Source organism: Lithobates pipiens, unplaced genomic scaffold (genome assembly GCF_037356315.1).
Source record: "Lithobates pipiens isolate NorthernLeopardFrog02 unplaced genomic scaffold, aLitPip1_a1.2 Scaffold_25, whole genome shotgun sequence".
NCBI classification, from domain to species: Eukaryota; Metazoa; Chordata; class Amphibia; order Anura; family Ranidae; genus Lithobates; species Lithobates pipiens.
This window is the reverse complement of record NW_027507787.1, coordinates 194450192-194477512: the sequence shown is the minus strand read 5'-3', so window position 1 is coordinate 194477512 and position 27321 is coordinate 194450192. Positions and strand designations below refer to the sequence as shown.

At 44.0% G+C, this 27321-nt stretch overlaps 1 protein-coding gene across 9 annotated transcripts in view; it reads left to right on the top strand.

The window, feature by feature from the left end:
* The window catches only part of TACC2 (transforming acidic coiled-coil containing protein 2), a 295989-nt gene that overhangs the window by 205914 nt on the left and 62754 nt on the right, over positions 1-27321 (top strand). For all 9 annotated transcript variants that reach the window (XM_077455365.1, XM_077455362.1, XM_077455366.1 and 6 more), the window contains 2 exons: positions 17973-18139; positions 24646-25828. In XM_077455365.1, coding sequence (XP_077311491.1) covers positions 17973-18139; positions 24646-25828 — 1350 coding nt within the window. The remainder of the gene's footprint in view (positions 1-17972; positions 18140-24645; positions 25829-27321) is intronic.

Here is a 27321-nt window from a genome sequence, read left to right as displayed (position 1 = left end):
TTTTGCATTAAAGTGCAAAGAATGCATGGCACCTTCAGTCTATTTTCACACATACAAACATATGAGAATGCAGGTAGATGTGAGGGCTGGACAAAATTTCCTTAGACTATCTTGCTGTCTAATATGCAAGCCTAGCCATTCCAACACATCCATTCTATAAAGGCTTGAAATCGTTTAATACACTAATGGTGAGCCTGTTCATAGGTCCTCCGACACTGGTGTACTGACCTATTACAACGTTCGGGATGCTCCACATCAAGCAGTAGATGTTTGCTACAGAAAAAAAAATCATTAATTGGATTTGTTCGTCCTTGTTGACGATAAGCTCTTTTATGTAATTGTCTAAAATGCACTGCGCTCTCAACTGGAAACTGTCGCTGCCCTTTATATATGGACTGTAAGCTTATTTACAATTGTGTGGTCCTAGAGCGGCTTTCACTATTTCTTTTATCTGGAAAAACACCTTTTTTATTGCTGCTCAACATTGCGTAGAAAATGTCTCTAATAAGGGGCCAGCAGCTGTCTTTGGTGGCTTTGTGCCAGGCAGGCTTTACCGTGTCCTCAGCCTTTTTTCCTTGTTTTTAATCTGTGCCAGTACATCTTATTGCCGCTCAACAGCACTCCCTGCTATATTACTCCAGAATCTTTTCCACCTAAATTATCTCTCGGAGAGACATCACACCGAGGCTACTGTCATGCTAAGGAATGTGTGTCACTGCTGGCTAATAATGACATCGAACGGCACCATACTGTAAGCACCTGAGCTCTTCTGCCTCATAAGTATTTAAACATGTTCTACCATCTCTGGGGAAAGATGGCACCTTTATATGACAGCATGTTAAATAGGTTGGCTTAGACTATGTATTTTCTCCAGCTAGGCTAGAGAATGTGTAGAACCAAAAGCCTCCATTTTGATGGTGTCGTTGAAGAGGTCCATGCATTTGCTCTGCTTTGATATTAGAAAGTCTTTTACTGGTATACCTTTTTCTAGAAAAATTATTTTATTAAATTTTTTTCATAGAATACCCTCATTTTAATTTAGCTACCCATGCTGTCTATGTAATTGGGTGAAGGAAGATAGTATATGTAGTGATGATGTTTTGTGTGTGCATGTGGTTACCTGTGCTTTGTTTTGTCTTTAAATAGTGAAATCAGTAATGGAGCGATGGAAGCAAAGAAAAGACTATAGGGACGCAGAACTGGAAGATAATGTCACTGTTGGGCTTATTTAAAGCTCAGCTTCAGGCAAATATAATAAAATACATTTCCACATTCCTTTCAAAATAATCAGGGACCTATTCACATTTATTCATTGCATCTATATGTCTTTTAAAGGCATGCTACTGAAAGTGATGGTAACACAGTGTGGTGTGTTGGGGTTTATTTTGAATGCATTCTTGGGCCGGCCATACACGGTTCAAATCTTGGCCAGGTTCAGCAAGGACCAGTAAAGATTTGAACCGTTATTGGGCAAGCTGTATGTACCAAGTTGATTGATCTATCAGATTCAGATCGAACCATGTTGTCGGATAATCTGACCATGTGTGGGCTACATCAGACTTTTTCCATTGGAATGTCCGACCAACAAAGTTTGAGAGCTGGATATAAAATTTGTCCAATCGCTTGTAGAGAATTCTTATCGGACAAAGTGGCACGCATGCTCAGATCAAATTACAAGCCCAAAGCTATTGGCTACTAGCCGCAGCGTAGTCCCGTCGCAATGAACGAAGGTCATCACGTTCTGAACGATCGGATTTTCCGACAACTTTGTGTGTACGCAACACCAGTTTCGGACAAAATCCCTCAGAAAAAATCTGACGGATTTTGTTGTCGGAATGTCCGACCGTGTGTACAAGGGCTAAGACTTTTTTGGCTGTACTTCTCTTGTGGGTCACAGTAGTACTTTTACTTTTGTACTCCTGTGACCCAGACTTAGCCTGCTATCAGCTGATGGGGCAGAGCAATGCTAGGCTAGGAAAGATCCCCAAAATATTGTTGGTATCCACCCTGCTGTCTAACTGACAGGTCGCTCTGCCTTTCAGTACACAGAGAGCTGGAGCCAAGTGTACCTACCCTCTCCAAAGCCTGGCACTCCAGTGAGTGCTGGATGAGTAGAGCAGAGAGCAATGACAAACAGTCACTGCTGTCCGCTAGGAGCAGAATGAGTACCAAGCAGGTAACAGTCATGTGATCACCCAGTTCTCGGTCTTGGAGTCAATGTGGGACAGCTGCAGCATCATATATGTAAATACATGTAGGCTTCTTCACACGTATGTACATACTCACATTCATGCTGCAGCATGGATGTGAGTATGTACCTTTATTTTTTAACCACTTCCAGACCGCCCAACGTGAATATACATCGGTATTTGACGTTAAATAATGTTATGGCAGCAGATGCCATAACAACATTATGCTCCAAATATGTATTCCGAGAGTCTCCAAGAATAAGTAGTAGACAGTCACTGGGATAAATGTTGATAAGAGGCAGGAGATGGTCATTGCATGTCCCCTCCACACAGGAAGCACAGGAGATGCCGTCAGCCACAGGGTCCACTCCCTGACCACCCCTGACCACCTTATACTCATTGCTCCAACACTTTCCCCTCCTCCATTGCAACCATCACCAAAATCCTGTTTGCCTGGTGTTCAGCTTTAAACCAATTGCCCTGTACATAATAGGAGAATTAATGGGACTGACAGCAAGCATTGATCTTCAAAGGGATGGAAAATATACAGGTCTACTCTGGGAAAGCCTGCAAAATGGAAGGGGCTGCAAAGTTATGGTGATATCTTGGGAGATTTGGTTTTGGTTGAGCTGATGCTTCCAGGGCCATGCTCATAAACATATACTTTGATATTAATTCATCCTTCCCACACATATGCCCTGAGCTCAATTAGAAAATCATTAGGGCATGGAGAGCACATGGAAGTCAGACAATAGCTCCCTGGGGCTAGAGTTATTTACAGGGCTTGGAGTTCTGGCTGTGTGTATGCGGGCTGCACATAAGTAACTGAAAGTGCTAGTGAAAAAGCTCAAATTTAAAAGAAACAGAAATGTAGTTGATGCTGTGCGTCCTTTGTCCCTGTAAATATTTCTTCTTTGAAAGAAGCCTACGTGTATTTACATTTTTTTACCTATGCCCTTAGTTCTTACAGGGCATCTTATAACATTTGCACCCTCTTTGTTAGGCTAGTCATACACTAGTGGAATCCCATCTCAACTTGTTGTCGGAAATTCTGTGTACACAATCCCGACGCATAAAATTCCACGCATGTTCGAAATCAAGCAGAAGAGCCGCACTGGCTATTGAACTTAATTTTTCTTGGCTCCTCGTACATGTTGTACATCACCGCGTTCTTGACGTTCGGAATTTTCGACATTTGTGTGACCGTGTGTATGCAAGACAAGTTTTATCCAACATCCGTTCGGAATTAAATCCACGGTTTTGTTGTCGGAATGTCCGATCGTCTGTTCGCGGCATTAGACTTTCATTCTTTCGAAAAAAAATTGCATTTTCTTGTCACCGCAGCTAAAAATGTACTTTGATTTGACCCCACTAACCATTAGAAGATTAAAGGAACGTTCTGATTATGGAAGATGTCCAACAAAATTCTGCTGGTGTATGTCCAGCTTGAGAAAACCAAAATAAATGTCTTTGTCTGCCCTTCACACAGTATCCTGCTCTGTAAAAATATGCCATTAGCCTCTTTTCTGTGGCCTACACTGTTGGCTGTCCTCAAGGACGGTGTTGGGAAACCCAAGCTTGGGCAATTGTACTGTACATGGATATGCCAGTCTGACAGGTTTTTTTTTCCTTGCATCCTGTTCACTTCATACCGATTCAGCTTGAATTAAAGCCCCGAGGCACAGTTACCAAATGTGTCTCCTTTTCCTGGGTCTTTATCTTCATAATACACATTCTCTATGTGGTGACAATGCTAACATGTAACCTTATCTCTATCCTCAGAGAGCCAGTTCTTGTACCGACTGATGTAAGTGAACTAATGATCTCTTTACAAGGCCATTTTATGTGAAATTTTCGGCAAACAGTATAGAATTCATCTTATACCTCTTATTACTATACTGTAGCGGTCAGAGGTATAGGAGACCGCAATGCAGGTTTCAAGTACGGGACAGCAGACAAGGAGGCTGAAACAAAAACCGGCTTTATTAAACAGTGAGATATAATGGCCGGAGGAGGAGGATAACAGTATTAACAATTCACAGTAGTTTACAGTAAGGCTAACTGGAATGTGGTACACAAAATGGCTTTCCCGCCAACACATGCACAGTGATACAGGCTACCCTCTTCTAATATGTCCTGCCTGATTCCCGCTTATCGGGACACGTTTCTACAACGTACTATCTCAGTAGGGACTGTACTATTCCCTATCACAATCCAGCACCGGTGCTCACTCACAGTTTGTTAGACAGCTGGAGGGTCCCTTGTCTTGGCCTCCTTCATGAGGCAGGTGAAGTCCAGTTCCTAGTGCTGCAGCTTGCCCGTCTGGGACGGATGGATGAACACAGATGCGGCCCAAAATCACCACAGCTCTCTCTCTCTGCCCGAGATGCCCGATCTTTAGCTGGATACTGCGACTCTTTATCCACACAAAGTCTCCCTCTCCTCAGGGCAGACTTGACTTTTCCTCAGCTCCGCACAGGAATCCCTCAGCTGCCCACACACTCCTCACAGTTCTCTCTCACTGCCACTTCCTGTTTCCTCTCCTCTGAAGGGTCGGCAGCAACAGTGACATCTTGTGGCTAAACTGGAAATAGCAGGCTGTATATATTATAGATGGAACACAGTGCAATATAGTTCAGTAATCCTAGGGGCTGACCCCTACATGCCTCCCCGCTTAAAGGTGGCCGTCCTCGGCCTTGCTATATAGTCCATGGGGAAGAAAAGGGTTAAATCAATCTTTAACGGCAGCACAACATTGTTCATAATACATACAGTTAGACCAAATAAACTGATCAGCATTGTACCTGTTTGGTGGAACCCCTGCAGTAGACCTACTAGATCTCCGAAGGTCTTGTCTTTCTGTTAGGACTTGTCCTTCCTCCCTTGGAGCTGGTACTGGTTCTATAACAGGGGCTTCATCACGTGCAGAGTCAGGAACAATCCACCAGTCTTCAATATTATTCCCATCGGAAATGACAAATTCTGAGGAAGGGGCAGGGAGTGGTGTCCTCTGTGCAGGTATCCGATCTTCTGACCGACATGGCCGTAGCATATTCCTATGTAGAACTCTTGAAGCCGACTCCCCATTCTCAACACGAACTTCGTAAACTGGACCATTGGGATACACTCTCTTGATCACTTTGTACGGCTGTACCTCCCAACGCTCACTCAACTTGCCTCTGGGCCGTTTCTCTCGAACCAGCACCCGGTCTCCAGGTTGCAACGGAATCTCTTGGATGGGAGGACGGTCAGTATAAGTCTTTTCTTGCAATCTCTGGCCTACTAACCGGCAGATGGTCTGGAGTCGCTTACGGTGTTCTTTCACCCATGAGGTGGTTGATCGCTCTATCACATCTTCTGGCTGTTCCAAATTCAATTCGACAATTTCTCGTCCGGCTCTACCGAACAGTAGCATGTATGGGGTATAGCCGGTGGTAGTGTGGACACGATTATTGTAGGCCCAGACTAATTCAGGCAGATAGTCTGGCCAGTGTGTCTTTTTGTCCTCCTCTAAGGTCCTCAGCATCTGAAGCAGAGTCCGATTAAAGCGCTCACAGGCCCCATTCCCTTGGGGATGATATGGAGTTGTCCTGGATTTTCCAATGCCATACAGTCGGTGTAACTCCTCCATCACTTTCCCTTGAAAGCATGCTCCTTGATCTGAGTGAATCCGTTTCGGGCATCCATAGACCCGGATGAAATCTTGACAGATGGCCCGAGCTGCAGACTCAGCCGTCTGGTCCCGAGTTGGAGTGACCACTGCAAACTTGGAGAAGTGGTCAATCATGACCAGGCAGTATTGTGGGCCTCTGGCTGACTGTCCCACGAGGAGATAATCTATCAGCAATACCTCCAGCGGTTCCTTGGTCTGTATGGGCTGTATGGGTGCCCTCTGCTCTGTGCTTTTAGTAAGCTCACACACTCTACACTGTCGGCAGACTTCTTCAACTACGACCTCCAGTCGTGGACAATACACATAACGCTGCAGCCACTGGTAAGTTTTGACTGGCCCGAAATGAGCTCCAAATTCATGAGCTTCCCTGGCTATCTCTAGTGCCAGACTCCTTGGTATGACAACCTGCCATCTTGCCTCCAGATCGGCAGGCTGCTGCCACTTGCGGTATAGAACAGCTCCATGAACCTCTAGTCTGTCCCATTGATGTAGAATTGACTTCATCTCAGCATCAAGATCAGCCCTTTCCTCTCTGTCTGGTTTCCTTTGCCGAGCCACCCAACCTTTTATCTGTCGCAGTCCAATGTCTTCATCTTGTATTCGCCCCCATTCCTCATTAGTTCTTGCTAATGCCTTAGGCAGGGACCGGGCCTCCCCGCTTGTCTGTGCTGCGACTGCTGGAGGTGTAAACTTGCGGAAGTCTGGAATTTCATCCTCTTCCTTTTGTTCATCAAGCTCTCCCAATGGAGTTTCAAAAGTAACCCTCGACAGACCATCAGCATTGGTATTCTCTGTAGCAGAGCGATAGCGAATTGAGAAGTCATACTTTGCAAGGCGAGCTGCCCAACGTTGCTCCAGGGCTCCCAGTCTAGCAGTATCCAGATGGGCCAGGGGATTGTTATCAGTCCGTACAAAGATTTTAGCCCCTGTAAGGTAACCGGCAAACTTCTCTGTCATGGCCCACACCAGGGCAAGGAGCTCTAGCCGGAAGGAACTATAGTTATGAGGGTTTCGCTCCGTATCCCGCAGGGACCTACTGGCATAGGCAATCACTCTTTCGTGTCCGTCCTGCATCTGTGACAACACTGCCCCGAGTCCGTAGAGACTACCGTCAGTAGATAAGAAGAATGGTTTGTCAAAATCAGCATAAGCCAAGATGGGGGCCGATGTCAGAGCCTCTTTCAAGGTCAGGAAGGCCTCCTCTTGCTTCTGTCCCCAGGGAACACTTTGACTCTTGGATTGCCCAGCAGTTCCTCTCAAAATCTCATTCAGAGGGCCCGCTATCTTTGCATAGTCTTTGATGAACCGCCGGTAGTAACCAGTCAGACCAAGGAAGGCCTTCAACTCACGCAGCGTTCTAGGCTCCGGCCATTGTTGAATGGCAGCCACTTTATTTTGGGATGGCAGCACCCCGTCTTTGGACACCGTATGGCCTAAGTACTCGATCTCCTTCTTGAAGAGATGACACTTCTTTGGCTTTATCTTCAGGCCATGGGCCCGCAGTCGCTCAAGTACCTGTCCTAATCGGGCCAAGTGTTCTTCAAAAGTAGCAGAGTACACTATAATATCATCCAAGTATATCAGGGTAGCTTCAAAATTTAGATCTCCCAGACATTTTTCCATCAGCCTCTGAAAGGTTCCTGGGGCATTAGACAGCCCAAATGGCATCCTATTAAATTCAAACAGACCCATGGGAAGTATGAATGCTGTCTTTTCCTTGTCTTGTTCAGCCACCGGTACCTGCCAGTATCCACTTGCTAAATCCAAGGTGGAGAAGTATTTAGCCCGCCCTAGGGCTGTTAGGGACTCTTCGATGCGAGGCAGAGGATATGAGTCCCGCACTGTGCACGCATTCAATCTCCGGTAATCCACACAAAATCGAATGGTGCCATCCTTCTTCTTGACAAGCACCACTGGGGCTGCCCAGGGACTTTGACTACCCCGAACCACTCCTGAATCGATCATCTGTTTCAGCAATGTCTTCACCTCTTGATACAACTTGGGTGGAATCTGTCGATATCTCTCTCGGCTTGGGGGAGTGTCCCCCGTCGGTATCTCATGTGTGATAGCATCTGTGCAACCAAAGTCATTGGCATTGCGGGCAAACGCAGCTTGATTCTCCCACAGCATGGTTTCAACTGCTCGTAAATGATCCGGACTTAGAGCTTTCACATCTATCTCCATTTGTTCCAAGATGACTGTCCCATTCCATTCTGGGGTCGGTGCCTCTGCAGGCTTTGCAGTAACTGCCAAGGTCCAAGCAGAATTGCCTATCGGAGCTAGAGTCACTTCTCCCTGACTCAGCACTTCTCCCCGATGTAGGTACACGCGAGCCAGTTCCACTCCTGGCACCAGAGAGACTTCCCGTTGTCCAACGTTTACAGCTCTTATGGGTACTCGTCCATTTTGGACTACTGCCAGTGTCCGGGCCACTAGGACATCCTGACCTAACTCTCCCAGGCCTTCAGGCTCAATGATCACCTCCATACCTTCAAGGTTGCGGGAGGTTCCCACGGGCAAAGTCAGTATAGTCTCCCGATCAGGAGGGAGGGTAAGGGTAGCCCTTCCCGGCACTCGAATATTTCCTACAGACTGATGTACTGGGACACTCTTCTGTGTCCCACAAAACCGGATTAACCGTTGAAATGCCTTTTGCGTTGGTTTGTGTGGAGTGGCATTCTTCCAATAGCCCGGCCCCCTTTTAGTGAACATAATTTGATCCAACTCTCGCAGGATATTCATGCCCATTATCACCGGTACATCTTCTTTGAAGGTTTCAGGGACCAGCAGGATACCTTTTTTTCCAACTTCCTGTCCACACAGACGTACATTCATCCATACGACACCTGTGACAGGGATTTGTTGCTGGTTAGCTGCTGTGACCCGGATCAATGTCCCCTGTTCTGGCTTGGCCAGTGCTTGAAAGTAACGGTTGAAATATGACTCAGGCATGGTCGTTACCTGTGATCCGGTGTCCACTAAACAGTTGACTGGAATGCCTTCAAACTCGGCTCTTATGGTGGGACATCCTGCAACCAGGTGTTCGGAGCTGTGCTGAGTGGCCTGACACTCTACTTCCCCCGCAGTGTGCCTCATTACTGCGGGGGCCTGAAGTTTAACGCCGGCTCTGGGCGTCTAGGCAGGTCCCTCCGGCATTCTCTAGCGAAGTGTCCTTTTTCTCCACACCGCCAGCACTGAGCCTCTCTGCGTTGTTCTCTCTGTCTGTGTGCGGGAGGCGCCCGTAGGCCTGGACTGGCTGAGCTCACTGGAGGATATTGAGGGACTCGGTAGGTGGGAATACGTGGGTAAGGATGCTCTGGTGCAGGAACCATCGAGGCAGTCTGATAAGGTTGTTGTTGCCCCAGATATGCAACCTCAGGGGGGTAGCTCAAATCCATCCGTCTCTCTATTTGCGTCAACTTCTCATGCATGAGACCCAGGGAGTTTTGTAGGTCCTGCACCACTCTAACCAGGACCTCTTCATTCTTCGCAACCCCGAGGGAGGCGGTCTGGGTCCGTATCACTCCAGAGGCATAAATTTCTTCTTTACTTCGCTCCACGGCCTCAGCCAATATTTGCCGAAAATTCAGTGTAGGGTCCACTCTGACTCGTTCCCGTAGGGCTTGTCTCAGGTGAGAGCTGTAGAGTCCCAGGATCAATTGTTCCCTCAGTATCCGGTCTGCGGATCCCATGGCGGTTATCCCGTCTGCCTCTTTTTTCTGTATCTCAGCCAGTACTTCCTGTAGAGCCGTTGCATATTGTGAGACCCCTTCATTTTCCTGCTGTACCCGGTAGAAGAACTTTGCCCGGAGGTGGCCCGCACTAGCTGTTTCACCGTATATTTCTTCTAGAAAGCGCACAATCTCTTTCAAGGTACTGCGCGTAGCTTCCGGTTGTAAGCAAACAGTTTTCCGCGCTTCACCCTCCAGGGCAGCCAAAGCAATTTCCACCTGTAGCTCTGGGCTGACATTGTAAATTCTAGCAACGCTCTGTAATCTCGTCACCCAGTCTGACAGTGACATGTTCTGGCCATCAAATTTTGGCAACAAGTTAAAAAGCATGCCCATAGGGAGGGTCCTTGTAGGGGTTCCACCATTACCTAAGGCATTCACATCAACATCAGGTACGTTGCCTTCAGCCGCCTCCATCTCTGTAACCGTACCCTGCTCGCAGCGCCACTTGTAGCGGTCAGAGGTATAGGAGACCGCAATGCAGGTTTCAAGTACGGGACAGCAGACAAGGAGGCTGAAACAAAAACCGGCTTTATTAAACAGTGAGATATAATGGCCGGAGGAGGAGGATAACAGTATTAACAATTCACAGTAGTTTACAGTAAGGCTAACTGGAATGTGGTACACAAAATGGCTTTCCCGCCAACACATGCACAGTGATACAGGCTACCCTCTTCTAATATGTCCTGCCTGATTCCCGCTTATCGGGACACGTTTCTACAACGTACTATCTCAGTAGGGACTGTACTATTCCCTATCACAATCCAGCACCGGTGCTCACTCACAGTTTGTTAGACAGCTGGAGGGTCCCTTGTCTTGGCCTCCTTCATGAGGCAGGTGAAGTCCAGTTCCTAGTGCTGCAGCTTGCCCGTCTGGGACGGATGGATGAACACAGATGCGGCCCAAAATCACCACAGCTCTCTCTCTCTGCCCGAGATGCCCGATCTTTAGCTGGATACTGCGACTCTTTATCCACACAAAGTCTCCCTCTCCTCAGGGCAGACTTGACTTTTCCTCAGCTCCGCACAGGAATCCCTCAGCTGCCCACACACTCCTCACAGTTCTCTCTCACTGCCACTTCCTGTTTCCTCTCCTCTGAAGGGTCGGCAGCAACAGTGACATCTTGTGGCTAAACTGGAAATAGCAGGCTGTATATATTATAGATGGAACACAGTGCAATATAGTTCAGTAATCCTAGGGGCTGACCCCTACAATACTGTACCAGCTACTTCATTGTGTGGAAACCTAATAATGTGTAAAATCTTCTCACATGTGGCATTCTATGTTGTTATCTTGTTAGCTGTACAAGCTGTTACTGGATAATCTCACTTATGTCCGTGCTAGTTCTAATCTATTGGTGGTGAACCTGGGTAGGGTTACCAGTAGGCTGTAGCAGTCTTATGCCCTGTACACACGGTCGGACTTTCAGAGGGAAAAGTGCGATCAGATCGTGTTGTCGGAAAATCCGATCGTGTGTGGGCTCCATCAGACTTTTTCCGTCAAAATTTCCGACACACAAAGTTTGAGAGCTGGATCTAGAAGTTTCTGACAACAAAATCCGATTGTTAAAATTCCGATCGTGTGTAGACAATTCCGACGGACAAAGTGCCACACATGCTTAGAATAAATTATGAGACAAAAGCTATTAGCTACTGGCCCGTTTATAGTCCCTTCGTACGTGTTGTACGCATTCAGAACGATAAGATGTTCCGACAACTTTGTGCGACCATTTGTATGCTAGACAAATTTGGGCCAAAAGTAGTACAATGTGTACAGTGCATTAGACTTTAAAAATAGTAGAATTGGGTAACGACAAAATATATTATTGGGGAACCACAGATCACGGACACATACATTTTGAATTATAGCTTATCAAGTTGCCCAGGTGACACTAGAGGGCGATTTAATGCACAGGCCTGACCACCCTAGGACACCTAAGTCTGACAGCTTATCCATACACCAACATTTAGCTTGACAAGTCATTTATGTTTGAGTAGAACTAAACTCATAAAAATACTTAGGTTTGACAGTAGAAAATAGAATTTTTTATTCCTTTCCAAAACTGGTCAGCTGGTGGTTTTTGCTCCTATTTGATGGTGCCCATTAAAGTGTTACTAAACCCAGGACCCTGTATTCATTATATCTGGTCTCCCACAGCACACAGAACATGGAAATGCAATTGATTTCCTAAGTATAAACTGCTAAATACATTTTCTCATCAGCAGTATATAGCAGTCTTGTGACTTCTATCGGTGTCCGGATGAGCACTGGTTAAAGCTTGTAGGAGTCGTTTTTCATTCTCCTCTGACTGTCCTATGAGGCTGCATGCCCCCTGAGTTTCTGTCCGAACAGTGCTGATTGGCCGTGTGCTGATCACATGCACTCTCCCAAAAAGAAAAAAACTCTCTGGCAATACACACCAAACTGAGCATGTGCAGATTCCTCTTAAGGCTCTGTTCTATCCCTTTTCTACTGAGAATTGGGTGTGATTGGTAGAAAAATGACTTGGGAGTTAACCACTGCAAGGCCCAGTTATTCCAGACAGTATTTCTGTGCTTGTATCAAGCTCTTTAGAACACCATTAAATTGCAAGTGATCTAAAACTTGACAGTTTGATTCTAAATATTCCCTTTCCTTTGGATTCAGGCAGGGTGAGTGGTTCTTAACCACTTCCTGACCGGCGCACGCCGATGTAGATCGGCAGAATGGCACGGACAGGCAAATGGGCTTACAAGTACGTCCCTTTAAAATTGCCGCCCTGCCATCGCTTGCACGCCGGCGTGCTCGTGTGCCAGTCGGGACTTCTGTAAGTCTGATCGCGGGTCCCGCGGACTCGATCGTCACGAGGATACCCGCGATCGTCTCACGGGGAGGAAGAATGGGGAGATGCTAAAGTAAACAAGCATCTCCCTGTTCTGCCTAGCAACAGTGACACTGATCTCTGCTCCCTGTGATAGGAGCAGAGATCAGTGATGTTTAAAACACAGCCTCGCCCCCCCACAGTTAGCAACACGCCCCTAGGACACACTTAACCCCTACACTGCCACCTAGTGGTTAACCCCTTCATTGCCAGTGCCATTTACATAGAAATCAGTGCATTTGTATAGCACTGATTGCTGTATAAATGACAATGGTCCCAAAAATGTTTTAAAAATGTCCGATGTGTCCGCCATAATGTCGCAGTCCCAATAAAAATCGCTGATTGCCGCCATTACTAGTAAAAAAATTTTTTTTATAAAAATGCCATAAAACCATCCCCTATTCTATAAACGCTATAACTTTTGCGCAAACCAATCAATAATCGCTTATTGCGATTTTTTTTACCAAAAATATGTAGAAGAATACGTATCGGGCTAAACTGAGGGGAAATTTTTTTTTATACATTTTTGGGGGATATTTATTATAGCAAAAAGTAAAAAATGAGTTTTTTTCTAAAGTGACGCTCTTTTTTTGTTTATAGCGCAAAAAATAAAAACCACAGGGGTGATCAAATACCAACAAAAGAAAGCTCTATTTGTGGGGAAAAAAGGCCGTAAATTTTGTTTGGGAGCCATGTCACACGACCGCGCAATTGTCAGTTAAAGCGACACAGTGCCGAATCGCAAAAAGTGGTCTGGTCTTTGGCCAGCAAAATGGTTCAGGGCTTATGTGGTTAAAGTAATACTAAACACACACTGACATTATCCCTTCTATTTCTGTATGTGGGCGATGGCACTGCAATTATTTTAATTAAAAAGATAAATGTAATTGATATACAGCAGTCACATGACCCAGCTCTCTCCCAGTCTGATGCAGGGAAACATAAGCAGAAGGAGCTTTTAGTCCTTTGCTGCTGGTCATATGTTCAAAATAAAATAAAAAAAACAGCCTTTGGAATACAGAGTAAAAATAAATAATTTATATCAGCCTTTTTTAACCAGGGTGCCTTGGTAAAATGCCTAAAAATCTATCTAAATTTGTATACAAGCCAGCAGGCTGATCAGGCCTGACTTTTAGTTACACAAAGCTACAGGTTTTCATTACGCACCATTACAACTTTCTAGACAGTGGCATCCTAACAATCAATGGCGTCATCAGTTGATAAGGAGGATGTCTGTTGCCTCCACAGCATCCTTGTTTGACCCTCCTGTGCCCCTCTCCCTCGGCACTGGGGTTACATTAGCTGACTGGTGGAGAGAAATTAAGGGAGAAGAGAAACATTGGAATACTAGTCAGTACCAGTGTGCGAAAGTGTATTTGCTTTGGAAGAATAAATCATCTCTAACGTTGGGTGTCCTATGTGTGGATGTTGCTGCATTGCATAAAGCTATTAGAATAATTTTATACATTTTAGAATGGGGTGCCTTGATACTGTCCAGAATTTTAATGGGTGCCTTGAGATTGTCTATCATTTTAAAAGGTGGCTCCACTGAAAAAAAGGTTGAGAAACACTGATTTATATCAATAAACTGTTCTAAATTGGCATACAAGTATATATTTGAAACCTTTATTATTTTGTGGAAATAATATGGCGTGGGCAGATTTCTGCCAGTCAGAAACAATATGAGGGAGGTATGTCTTACAATAAGAGGGAGGTGAAGCCTTGATCAATAAAAATGTAGCATCCCACCCCACTGTGTTTAGCTGGTTAGTGGGCATGGAGGAGGAAGCAGGAAATGGGCTGTCATTTACCAATGTGTATACGCCACATGTGTTACTCTATAGCAGTGATGGTGAACCTTGGCACCCCAGTTGTTTTGGGACTATATTTCCCATGATGCCCAACTACACTGCAGAGTGCATGAGCATCATGGGAAATGTAGTTCCAAAACATCTGGGGTGCCAAGGTTCACCATCACTGCTCTATAGTCGCATGGGCTGCTCAGATGTGATAGGGAGGAAATGCTCAACATGGAAACTAAAAATGAAAACTGAGCATGTGCAGAGTTGCCACAACAGCTGCAAAATCCTTAGCTGAATTGGGGACATAAACATAAGGTGGAATTAGAAAGCATCAGGATCAACCAGGTTTTTTGCAGAATACAGAAATGAATCCCATAGTGACTGAGTATGAACAGCATGTAATACACCATTTATTGATAGTTTTTATATCAAATTTGCAGCACAAATAAAAGACATTAGGTTAAAAATATAAATATGTCTAATTTTAAGAGAAGAGGGAGGAGGTGGCAGGGCAACATGACAAGACCTTTAGAAGGTCAGCTTTAATGGAAAAAAAAAAAGACCTTGTGAGCAACCAAGTAAATATGCACTAAGCAAAAAAATAAATAAAAATGAATAAATAAAATAAAACGAGATGGTCACATTCCCATATAAATATGCAAAAATAACTTAAAATTATATAAATGCCGTGCTGGGTATAACCATCCTAGTGAATAGAAATTCGATAAATAATCCTTTGCCAATAATAATCATTCAAAAAACACAAGGTACAATGGTATATAAGGTGATATTAGCATGCAATATATAAGTGGTGAATTTAGTCCTATTAGGTGCAATAACAAAATATTCTACTTGTGACTTGATTCTGTACTCAATAAAAATCTCTGATAAACTGTGCAATCCAATTTGATGTGCTTCAATCACCACTGCGACACCTCACACGTGCTCCCCCCATTGGGTATAGGCTCACCTAGTGTGACCTCTCATCTAAGTTGGGTCAAAAAACGCCTGTGGGCCCCTCCAGGGATCAATGAGATGGATTTAGGTCTGCTGGTTCCTGCAATCTTCCAGCAATCTTCAGTGGTCAGCATCAAAGTACATGTGGATGTAAAAGGATGCCAATAGTGCTTATAACGTTTAAAAGCTGAGGATTTTTATTAAAATAAAACAGGGTACTTGCGTGCTTCCAGTGCACCAGACTACAATGTACACATTGGCATGTAAAAAAAGTCCTGCAGAGCTGCACAACCATTCTATTCCCTCCTGACTGGCCACTTACTCCTCGTAAGGGTGCGGGTGCCTTCACCGCCCTCACCCCTCCTTACACGTGTCGACACAGGGTCACGTGTCTTCCTCAGGGGGAAACATACACAGCGTGGCATTTATATAATTTTAAGGTACTTTATACTGGTGCCATGTCATGCAATAACATAGGTTCATTGTAATTTTGGGTATACAAAGTCCTAAACTGTTCCTTTCAAGTTACTGTATTTGCAATTATCCCATTGGCATTTATCTGAGGATTATAAATAGTTTTAGAGGGGAAATTTAAAGTTGCTATAATATAAGTACAGGTAGATTACTTATTTCGCTTGCTTTACTCAGTTTAAATTTTGTCTGCAGCCCCACCTGGAGGTGAAACCTGGTACCACTGCCTTGTTATAGAGCAAATTTCTTATGTGGGTGCTTTTATTTTTCAAAGGTGCCATGTCATGTAAAAACATAGTTTTATTGTAATTCTGGGTATATATAGTCCCAAGTTTTTCCTTTGAAGTTGCTATTATTGCTTATCTTCAAATATTCAGTTGGTATGTCTGTATCAAAAAATGTTTTGGGGGGGAGTTAAAAGTTTCTTTTAGTGCTAGTTCACACCAGATGCAGTTCCGTGCACTTTTTTTTCTGCACAAAATGCATGCACGGTGTTTTCAATGTATTCCGATGGCTCCAATTCCAATGCAGTCAGTTTCCGGTCATTTTCTGCATCGGAAACTGCATGGTGTGAACTAGAGCCACTGGAATACATGGAAAACACTGTGCATGCATTTTTAGTGCAGAAAAAAGCACACAGAGCTGCATCTGGTGTGAAATAACACTAAGTAGAAGGTTTAGCTTCCTTGCGTTATTTAGATCAGAAACTCTTATTTAAAATTTTGTCTGCAGCCCCACCTGAAGGTGGAATGTCATTTCATGCCTACAGAGGTATTGTTCCTCCCCCAAAAGTGCTAGTTGTTGTTGAGGTTTTAAATCGATAAAGCTTAGCAGTGAGAGCAGGACTTCTTATGTTCCAGAATACACAGGAGCCATCTTGGGGGTCTTCTGCAGTCACTGGTGTACAAGTTAACATTGCACAATGGTTTGTGTATTTTGGCTGTTGACTAGAGTTCTTCTGACGTCCGCGCTATGGCTGAATGATGGCCACAGCACGGATGTGAATTCCCGGGAGGCCGTCATGTGACGGCCTTCCCTGTGCACGCTCCCTGCGCGCGCTGTGATCACCGAATCACTGGGACTCGGCTGATCACCGATCTGAGTAAGGGGCCCGTTCCGGCCCCTTACCATGTGATCAGCTGTCAGCCAATGACAGCTGATCACATGATCAAAACAAAAGCTTGGTGATCGTTTTTTTTTTCTCCTCACACTGACAGAGAAAGCGAAAAAAAAAGCTGATTACTGGCTCAGCTTAAAGGGACATGGGTCGCGAAACGGAAGAGGCAATTATGCCTCATAATTGGAACCTGAAAGTCCCCACAAGTGCCACCTATCAATGTTCATAAGTGCCACCTATCAAGGGCCAGAAGTGCCACCTATCAATGTTCATAAGTGCCACCTATCAAGGGCCACAAGTGCCACCTATCAAGGGCCAAAAGTGCCACCTATCTATGCCCACAAGTGCCACCTATCTATGCCCACAAGTGCCACCTATCAATGCCCACAAGTGCCACCTATCAATGCCCACAAGTGCCACATATATATGCCCACAAGTGCCACCTATCAAGGGCCACAAGTGCCACTATCTATGCCCACAAGTACCACCTATCAATGCCCATCAGTGGTGCCAATCAGTGCCACATAGAAGTGCTGCCTATCAGTGTAACCGATCAGAGCCCATGACTGCCACCCATCAGTGCCCATCACTGCCGCCTCATCAGCTTACATCAATGACGGACAAAAGTTACCCGTTTTATAACAAAATTTAAAAAAAAAGTAAAAAAAAATAAATTTGATCTTTTTACATTTTTTTAACAAAAAATAAAAATCATACAGGTGATCAAATACCATCAAAAGAAATCTCTATTTGGGGGAAAAAATGATAAAAATGTCATATGGGTACAGTGTTGTATGACCGCGCAAATGTCATTCAAAGTGCATCAGCGCTGAAAGCTGAAAATTGGTCTGGATAGGAGGGGGGTTCAAGTGGCCAGTAAGCAAGTGGTTAAATGCTAAGTATTAGAGGAACGCCTGTTGTTTCAGACATATATTTTCCCCAAGGTTATAATCATGTCATGTCATGTAGACCTCACCTCTCTGCAATACAAAGTTGTGCTTCCCTGTTTTGCTCAGACCGTCTGCTGTAAATGACCTCACCGATGTTAGAATTGCTTAATGCTAAATCATTTTACCCATGCCTAGAGCAGCGTGACGCGCACACGTGGCTCTTACATCTGAGGGATGTCCGTGAAACAAGGCATTTATAATAATTATTCCCTTTCTGTACAGGAGCTCTGACTCTGAAGAAGCCTTTGAAACCCCGGAATCCACAACGCCAGTGAAGTCAGCCCCTCCGATTCCTATTCCGGCCCTTCCAGAGGTTCAAGAACAGCAACCCCAGCAACGCCAGGATCTTGAGGAAATTCTTCCCCCTCCGCCCAAGCCTGAAGAGCCAGGTATTTATACCAGACGCACAGCCATATGCATTCGTTGCTGCTTATATTTATGGAATGGAGAAAATCAAATACTGACTTTAACTGCTGCTTCACTCTCTCAGTACACATTGATTATTTTTCATTCTTATGCTGCTAGCATCAGTAAAAATATAAATTATAAATTAAAAAGATAAATTATCTCATATTTACTTGTTTTAAACTTAAATATCTTCAGTAACTTCCTGGTTTCCAGGCCTGGGCAAATTATGTCATATATCCCAGGAGTCTTCAGGAGGGGAGGAGGGGCTTTGTCAGCTAAGTACATCCTTCTGCCTGCATGCCTGAGCTAAGGGCAGATTCCAGGATGTAAATGCTGAATCTGCCCTTACTTAAGATGGCCACGGACTCAAATGCTGAGGGCTGTTTTTTTCTTTTAATGGTTTTTATTCAATTTTTGAAATTCACAACAGGAATAGAAAACTTACAAGATTCCAAGATACATCAGGCAACGTTTAGTACAACATTAAACAGAGAATTTAAGGGTTGTTCTGCATGACAAAACAATCCGCAATGTAGCTTGAGGCATAGACCTAAAAAAACAGTATGAAGTGTGCAGTGAAGAGCCAGCATCGGCGTGTAACGACCACATATAGATGGCAGTCAAATCTTAGACCGAGCCTTATAACAAACAATTGACTAAGTTATAGTCGAGCAAGGGACCATAGTCCATATGCCCATTAACCATGTATTAGAGAAAGTATTAGAGAAAGTGGAGGGATGAAACCCCCACCGCCGCCCCCGCGGGGGAACTTGCTGCGGCGGGAGGAATCTCAACCCCCCACACCCCCCCCCCAATGATCGAACCCAAAGGCCTTATGAATAGGCGTATAACACGGGATTATTCGGGAAGACGGGTTATAGTAAAATGTACTGCTAACCCGGTCAAGGGGACAACTTTAACAAGAACTATAGTGGGATGATCAGAGAACAAGTAAACTCAGGGTGCGGAGCATAGAAGGGTTTCAGGGAGGGCTGTTTTTTAAGGTGATTTCCCAGCAAAATAAAACATGGAGACATGGATGGATGGGAGAGTTTGCTTTGGATATTAAAAGTTAATTAAATATCGTTTTTGGTTTGTGGTGCTCAGATGCAGTTTAGTTTTGCTTTAAGTGGACCTATCATTAAATTTCACATTAATCCGTATTACTTTGAGTTATAGTAAAAAGTACCTTTTGCTGATCACAACCACCTCTACGGCTGGGTTCACATATGCATTGGGTCCGGTATGTCCCTGTTCACCAATTCAGGTGCAAATCGGGTCCAAATTTGTGGCTGAATTCGCACCTGAATTGGAAACCAGTTGCACAGGACCCTTTTTAAATGCGGTCCGTGGCCACCCTGGAGCTGTGTGAACCCGCTCCATTGAGAGCCGGTTCACACTCTCCTGTCATATGAATTGGATGCGGAGAAAACCCCCATCCAATTCACACCCAGCCTACTTCTGATAGATGTCAAACTTCACTTGAAGCTTACAGTGCAGTGCTGCTATATATGACTTGAGTTTAAGCAAAACAATGATGCTGGTATTCAATGACTAAGCTTGTAATGCTATTATAATAGCATTATAGCTAGTAATCTGCTATGACTTTGTATTTTCTGCATATTAAGTGATGTTATCTGCAAAGCATACTTTGTTTTATTTTTTATTCTAAGGCCTTGTTTATAAGGGCAGCTAAGGAGACGGTAAAACAAGGTGTTCAAGCTACAGTTTTACTACCTCCGACCCCCCCAGCCACAGGCTAACATGGCCATTTGGGGAGTGGTACAACGGGCTTTCAAGGGTTACAGTAAAATAGGAATCCAGGAGGAAACATATCACCTCCAAGCCACCTGTCAATGCCTCTAAAAAGCAATCCACCGCAAACAGCTTTTAAGAGGGGTGACAATGACGGCTTTATTAAAAAATTGACAGAAAAATTACCACTTTCACCACTGTCGGCAAACACTCACCCCTATGCCCGCTTGAAAAAAGTTGATTGATTTTTCAATCAACTTTTGTTGGAGTAACAGGTCAGCTTAACAGCGTTTGCATTGAGTCAGCTGCTTCAGCGGCTACTGAATACAGTAGCCGGCAAATTGCATTTCTCTATGCACTCTGCTTAGCTTGGAAGGGGGAAATGGTGGCTTTCAAAGCATGAGTAGCCAACTTAAGCCAGGCATACATGTTTAAAAATTCTGCCAGTTCATAAAGGGTCTGGCCAAATTTTGATCCATGTATGGGCATGCTGGTTGTTAGATAGCAGCGCTGATCAGTGTATTCTGACTGTGGGGAAATCTCCCCATTGTCAGAATACAATAGCTCAGTTAGAAGAAATTGAGTCATTTTCTTTTGTCGTCCAATCCACTAATTAAATGAAAAAAAAGACTAATGTATGGATAGCCTTAGTCCAGTGATGGCAAACCTTGGCACCCCAGATGCTTTGGAACTACATTTCCCATGATGCTCATGCACTCTGGAGTGTAGTTGAGCATCATGGGAAATGTAGTTCCAAAACATCTGGGGTGCCAAGGTTCTCCGTCACTGCCTTATGTCCTGTACACACGGTCGGACTTTGCAATGGAAAATGTGCGATCGAATCGTGTTGTCGTGTGTGTGGGCTCCATTGGGCTTTTTCCATCGGAATTTCCGACACACAAAGTTTGAGAGCTGGATCTAAAATTTTCCGACAAACAAAATCCGATCATTTAAATTCCGATTATGTGTAGACAATTCCGACGGACAAAGTGCCACACATGCTCGGAATAAATTACGAGGCGAAAGCTATTGGCTACTGGCCTCTTTATAGTCTCATTGTACGTGTTTTACGCCACTTCGGTTTGAACGATCGGATTTTCCGACAACTTTGTGCGACCGTGTGTATGCAAGACAAGTTTGGGCCAAAATCCATCGGAAAAAATCAGACGGATTTTGTCGTCGGAATGTCCGACCGTGTGTACAGGGCATTAGTCTATTTTCAAAAAGACAGACTGGTAGACTTGCATTGAAATAAGAGGATCTGCAGGGCAAGACCCAGAAGCAGAGCCTTTAGGCTGTACATACACTAGTTGATTTTCAAAAGAACGTTTGTACAAGACATTTGTACAAAAATTCTCATCCGTACCTTTAATGACAAGAGGAATGTCAGTCAAAACTGCATAAAAAAACATTAGCATTTAACAGTTGATTTTGGAATAAATGGACTTTCCCAAATGAAATCTGCATTCACTGTAAGCTCTTGTACACACAGTTGGACATTCCACACATATGGAAAAAGTCCGATTGGACCGTGTTGTCGGATAATCCCACCGTGTGTGGGCTCCATCTGACTTTTTCCATCGGAATGTCCGAGCAACAAAGTTTGAGAGCTGGATATAACATTTTTCGACAACATGATCCGATCGGACTTTGTCCAATCATTTGTAGAGAATTCCGATCGGACAAAGTGCCACGCATGTTCAAATAAAATTAGGAGACCAAAGCTATTGGCTACTAGGCTGAACGTAGTCCTGTCGGAATGAACGAACGTCATCACATTCTGCACGATCGGATTTTCCGACAACTTTGTCCGACCGTGTGTATGCAACACCAGTTTCGGACAAAATCCGTCAGAAAAAATCTGACGGATTTTGTGGTCGGAATGTCTGACCGTGTGTACAAGGTCTTAGAAATTAGTGGGTTTAGGAAATTTATTCCATCCTACTTAATAAAATTTTGAAAACAAATGTTGATTTGATCTCACTAACAAGTAGAAAAGTGAACGAACATTCTAAAAAGGAAAAATTTTGCACAAAATTCTACTAGTGTATGGGCAGCTTTATATGGCAACCACTTTGACCACACAGGATATATAAACTGTACAAGAAAAACAAGGTTGTATGCACAGACACTAATGATATTTAAATTACGATGAGCTTTATGAAATGGGTATCTAAAAATGTTAATAAAAAAAAAAATATATATATATATATATATATATATATATATATATATATATATATATATAAAATAAATAAATATAATTGCTGCTCCCCTGAAAGAGTGGTGTGCTCCTATCGACATGTGAAAAAGTGCGTATAGGGGGCACCGTGATTAGTGACATTAATTAATAATTAATAATCCCATACCAAACAATACATTTAAAAAAATCATATAAAAATTCACATATGAAAGTGTTGATACAAATCGTCCGTCTGGACAGGAAATGTGTGAGTAAATAAAGTAATAAAGTCCCAACAATCTTCCAAATATAACAATGAAGTTATTATAAGTTATTGGCCCCAGCTTGTGTAGTGGAGCTCTAGTCTGCTTCCTCTATACTTCTGCATTTTTCTTAGAGTGTATTCCCCTTTTGCAGCCAAATTCGGATAACAAGTACCGTACTTTATAGTTGTTAAGTGTTTTTAATGATATAGCAAAATTTTAAAAAACGCTGCTTACCTTTCTACTTCTCTTTCCTGAAAACCCCAAAGCTGAAGTTTTCAACTGCTATGCAGGAGAGGTTGGAGAGTTAATGATTTCCATAATTAACCCTGTCAGTGCTTTGCTGACATATCTCATTATCAATTGTAAACTAGATTTAAACACTTTGTCCACAATAGGGATCAAAGATCTAGATGCTGTCATTTTGCATTGTATGTTAATTAGCATGTTAATGAGGGGAAGCCTATAGTGTTAGAAAAACCAGGACCCTACATTCACTATATCTGGTCTCCCACAGTACAAAAAGCATGGAAATGCAATTATTTTAGTAAATATAAACTGCTAAATACCTTTTCTCATCAGCAGTATATAGCAGTCTTGTGACTTTTTTCAGTGCCAAGCACTGGTTAAAGCTAATGGGAGGAGTTTTCATTCTCCTCTGACTGTCCTATGAGGCTGTATGACCCCTGACCCTCTGTCTGGACAGCGCTGATTGGCCCTGTGCTGATCACATGCACCCCCCCCCCAAAAAAAAAACTCTCTAGCAATACACACCAAACTGAGCATGTGCAGAGTGCCTCCTAGGGTTCTGTGCTATCAGCAAATGAATTGAGGACTGTGGAAGAAGGGGAGGATCAGAGAAGACAGGATCAAACAACCTTTTTACACAGTGTAGAGGATTAACCACTTAGGTTCCACAGGGAGTATATAACAAGCATGCTTTACTGCATATACAGATTGATTTTACTGTTGTGGGTTTAGTAACATGCTTTAAGCTGGCCATAGATGGATTCAAATTCTGCTGGTTCGATCCATTAGTGGCCTCTGCAGTTGAACAAAAGTCCAACTGCTTTGTCAGATAAAAAGCACTCGTTTAATGGCTGCAGCACTGATCTGTGCACTTTGGGCCCCCCACACAGTGGGGAGGATTCCCCCACCCACCTTGAATGTATGGATGGTGGTAATTGGTTACGTTTTTTTTGTTCAGCGTGCTTGCCGAATGAAAAAAACTGAGCCATGTATGGCCAGCTCTAATGTGTAATTCAGAAGCCCTTGTACACATGGTCAACCAAATCCGTTGGATTTTGTCCCACGGATTTTGTCCGAAACTGTTGCATACACACGGTCGGACAAAGTTGTCAGAAAATCTGATTGTACATAACGTGATGACGTTATTTCGTTACGACGGGACTACGTTCAGGCTAGTTGCCAATAGCTTTGGTCTATGAATTTGTTCTGAGCATGCGTGGCACTTTGTCCGTCGGAGTAGGCTGCACATGATCGGAGTATGTCCAATCGGAGCATGTTGTTGGAAAAATTTATAGACAAGTTGGAAAACAGTCCGATGGAGACCACACACAGTCGGATTATCCGACAATACGGTCCGATCGGACACATTCCGTCGGAATCTCCGACTGTGTGTACAAGGGCGTAGAGGCAGATTATGTTTCATCTCAGTTTCAAATTGTGCAGAGTAGCTTGCAGTATGCCCAAAGCCTGCTCCAAACTTTTTAAAATATATATTTTTAGGCATGCTGTGTAAATGGGAACACATAACAAACATATGGGGTTTCTCAAATTTGACTGCAGAAGTGGAAATACACTATGAGGGTTATTTACTAAAGGAAAATCCACTTTGCACTGCAAGTGCACTTGGAAGTAAAGTCGCTGTAAATCCAAGGGGGATATGCAAGGAAAATAAAAAACAGCATTTTAGCTTGCACATGATTGGATGATAAAATCAGCAGAGCTTCCACTCATTTCAGATCTACCCCTTAGATTTAGAGCGACTGCACTCGCAAGTGCACTTTCAGTGCAAAGTGGATTTTCCTTTAGTAAATAAACCCCTATGTCTCTAAATGTACCTACTGTTACAGTTTAAACATAAAGCCAAAAATAAAAATAAAAAATGAATGCCTACAGATTTGCATTTTTTGTTTTTCAGCCTTTCAGTTATTCAAAATCCCTTTGACTAACAAACATTTTGCTTGCCTGGTGACCACAAAAGTGAATAGCCTCAACTAGGGCAGAAATTAATCATTAACATGTATTGTTTCCCTTTGTTCAGCTCCAGAGCAAAGTTTGGAGAACACACAAGCCCCTGACCCGAAACCTGCTGAGAATGAGAACATTAACGATTCTCCATTCCGTCAGCCTTCTCGCTCATTTTCTGTAGTGTTTGATGAAGACAAGCCCATAGCAAGCAGTGGTACCTACAACTTAGATTTTGCTGCCGTTAACCCAGTGGATGTCATTTCAGCATCCTCAGAATCCTCTTGCAAAACTCGTCGCAAATCCACAGACTCCGTGCCTACCAACCGAAACACTTTGTCCCGCTCTCTTAGCTTACAGGCTGCTGATTTCCAGTTTGATGATGTGTTGAGCGGTCAAGGAGGATATGAGAGTGCCTGTAATAGTCTTCGCAGGACTAAAAAGGTGAGGCCTGCATCGCTAAAGAAGAAGGCAGCAAGTGCTAAAAAACAGACAGAGGCTGTAAGCAACAAGGACACTCAGGCATTGTCAGCAGAGCCACAAGAAGCAGAAGAGTCCAAAGATCTTCAGATTCAATCCGTTCCATCACCTCCCCCAACAGATAAAGAGCTACCTTTATTAGGAGAGCCGGAAACACAGCCTGTTGCCTCCTTAGAGGTTACCTCTGTGGATCCCCAGCTGAGCAGCGTCACAAGCACCCCTCTCGTTGACTCTTGCCCTCTGCAAGTAACAGGACGAGTGTCCCCACCATTGCCTACCCATCAGAAACGCGAGGCGATCACAGGAGACTCAGAAGTCCCAGAATACCCTGCGGTGGTTGGGCAATCAGTGAGGCTGGAGTTCGATTATTCTGAGGAGGCACGGGATGGTCAGCCTCCTGTAAGAAAAGGCAAAAAACCCTCAGGCAAAATGCCTCTACGAAAAGCTAAGCCTAAAAAGGCAGTTGAAAAGGCCGATGCGCCCCCTGGACCTCCCAGCTCCATTTCTACAGATCTTGATGACATTCCTATTGCTAAAGGATCATATACATATAACCTGGACCAGTGGGATGATCCCAACTTCAATCCCTTCTCTTCCAATATGAAACTACCGGATTTACCACCCACTACTCAAGAATTACCCGAACCATGCAAACCCATTGCGCAGAGATCGGAGTCTCCTGCAAAAACACCAGCTTCTTTTGAGATTCCAACAAATGATGCAGATCAGAATGGAGAGAGCAATAAACCGGCCAAGAAGAAGAAGACTCCATTAAAGACGTAAGTCTCTTCTATTCTCTAGGAATGTTATACACATGATATCTATCTACTCTGTCAGCAGTGGCAACTGCCAAACTGTTTCCTTATTTTTAAGGACTGTCCCTGGTTTTACAGTTTGTGAAATGCCCTGTTTTTAAACACTGTTGTACATTATCCTAAAATTACAGTTTTTTTTTCATTTAAATCATATCGTCCAATACTATTGATTTGTCTGTTATGCCGCGTACACACGACCGGACTTTTCAAGGGACTAGGTCCGACAGACTTTCGACGGAGTTCTGACGGAGTTCTGACGGACTTTCCGAATGAACGGACTTGGCCACACACAATCACACCAAAGTCCGACGGATTTGAACGTGATGATGTATGACCGGACTAGAATAAGGAAGTTCATAGCCAGTAGCCAATAGGTGCCCTCGCGTCGGTTTTTGTCCGTCGGACCAGCATACACAGGAGCGGATTTCTCGGTAGGAACTGGGTCCGGCGGAGTTCCGGCAGAAAAATTTGAAACATGTTCCATTTCTAAAGTCTGTCAGATTTTTGCAAATCAAAAGTCCGCTGCAGCCCACACACGATCGAATGGTCTGCCGGAATTGTTCCGTCGGACCTTTGATGTTGAAAAGTCCGGTCGTGTGTACTCGGCATTAGATTTAAAGTGCTTCTAAAGCCTAAAGTTTTTTTTACCGTTATATTTTCCTGAGCCCATTCCCCATTTAACAATGTGCATGAGAGCCGAGGCTCTCCCTGCTCTGTCCCTCCTCTATAGGCAGATTGATAGCAGCAGGAACCATTGACTCTTTCTACTGTCAATCAAATGCTGAGACGATGGAACAGGGGACAAGGCAGAGCCACCCGGTTTGTGTCAATAGACACAGATAGGGTGGCTTGAGAGTGAGTCTAAATTAGTTCCTTCCTATAGGGGCACTCGCCAAGGAGGAGGAGCAAGGAGCACCTCGGGGGGCCCTAGAAGAAGAGGATCAGGGTTGCTCTGTGCTAAACCATTGCACAGAGCAGGTAAGTATAACATGTTTATTATTTTATTTTAAAAAAAGAACCTTGAATATCACTTTAAAGACTGTTTAGTCAGAAATAAAGTAAAAAAAAACAGCACATAGGACATTACTTACTGTCAGTAGGATATGTCACTTGTCCTGCTGGCACCTGTATTAGGTGAAATCTTTCTCCTACGATCCCCTCCCTACCCAGCCACCGTAATTGTCTGATGTGGCAGAAGTTATTAGAGCCCAGGAACCTTTCATATGCATTTGTCAAGAGTGCTGACTATGCATATCTTTTCTGCGACCCTCCTCCATTTTCTGAAATAGAAGGAAGAACAGATAGATGAATGAAAGCTCTACCCCTTCCATTCATAGATCATGTTTCATTCATAGAAGCTATAGTACAGCTTGGAGAATGGAGGAGGGGGGCAGAAAGGGAGGGCATAGTTGGCACTCATGATGAGTGCCTGTCACAGGTCCATCAGCTCTAAGCCC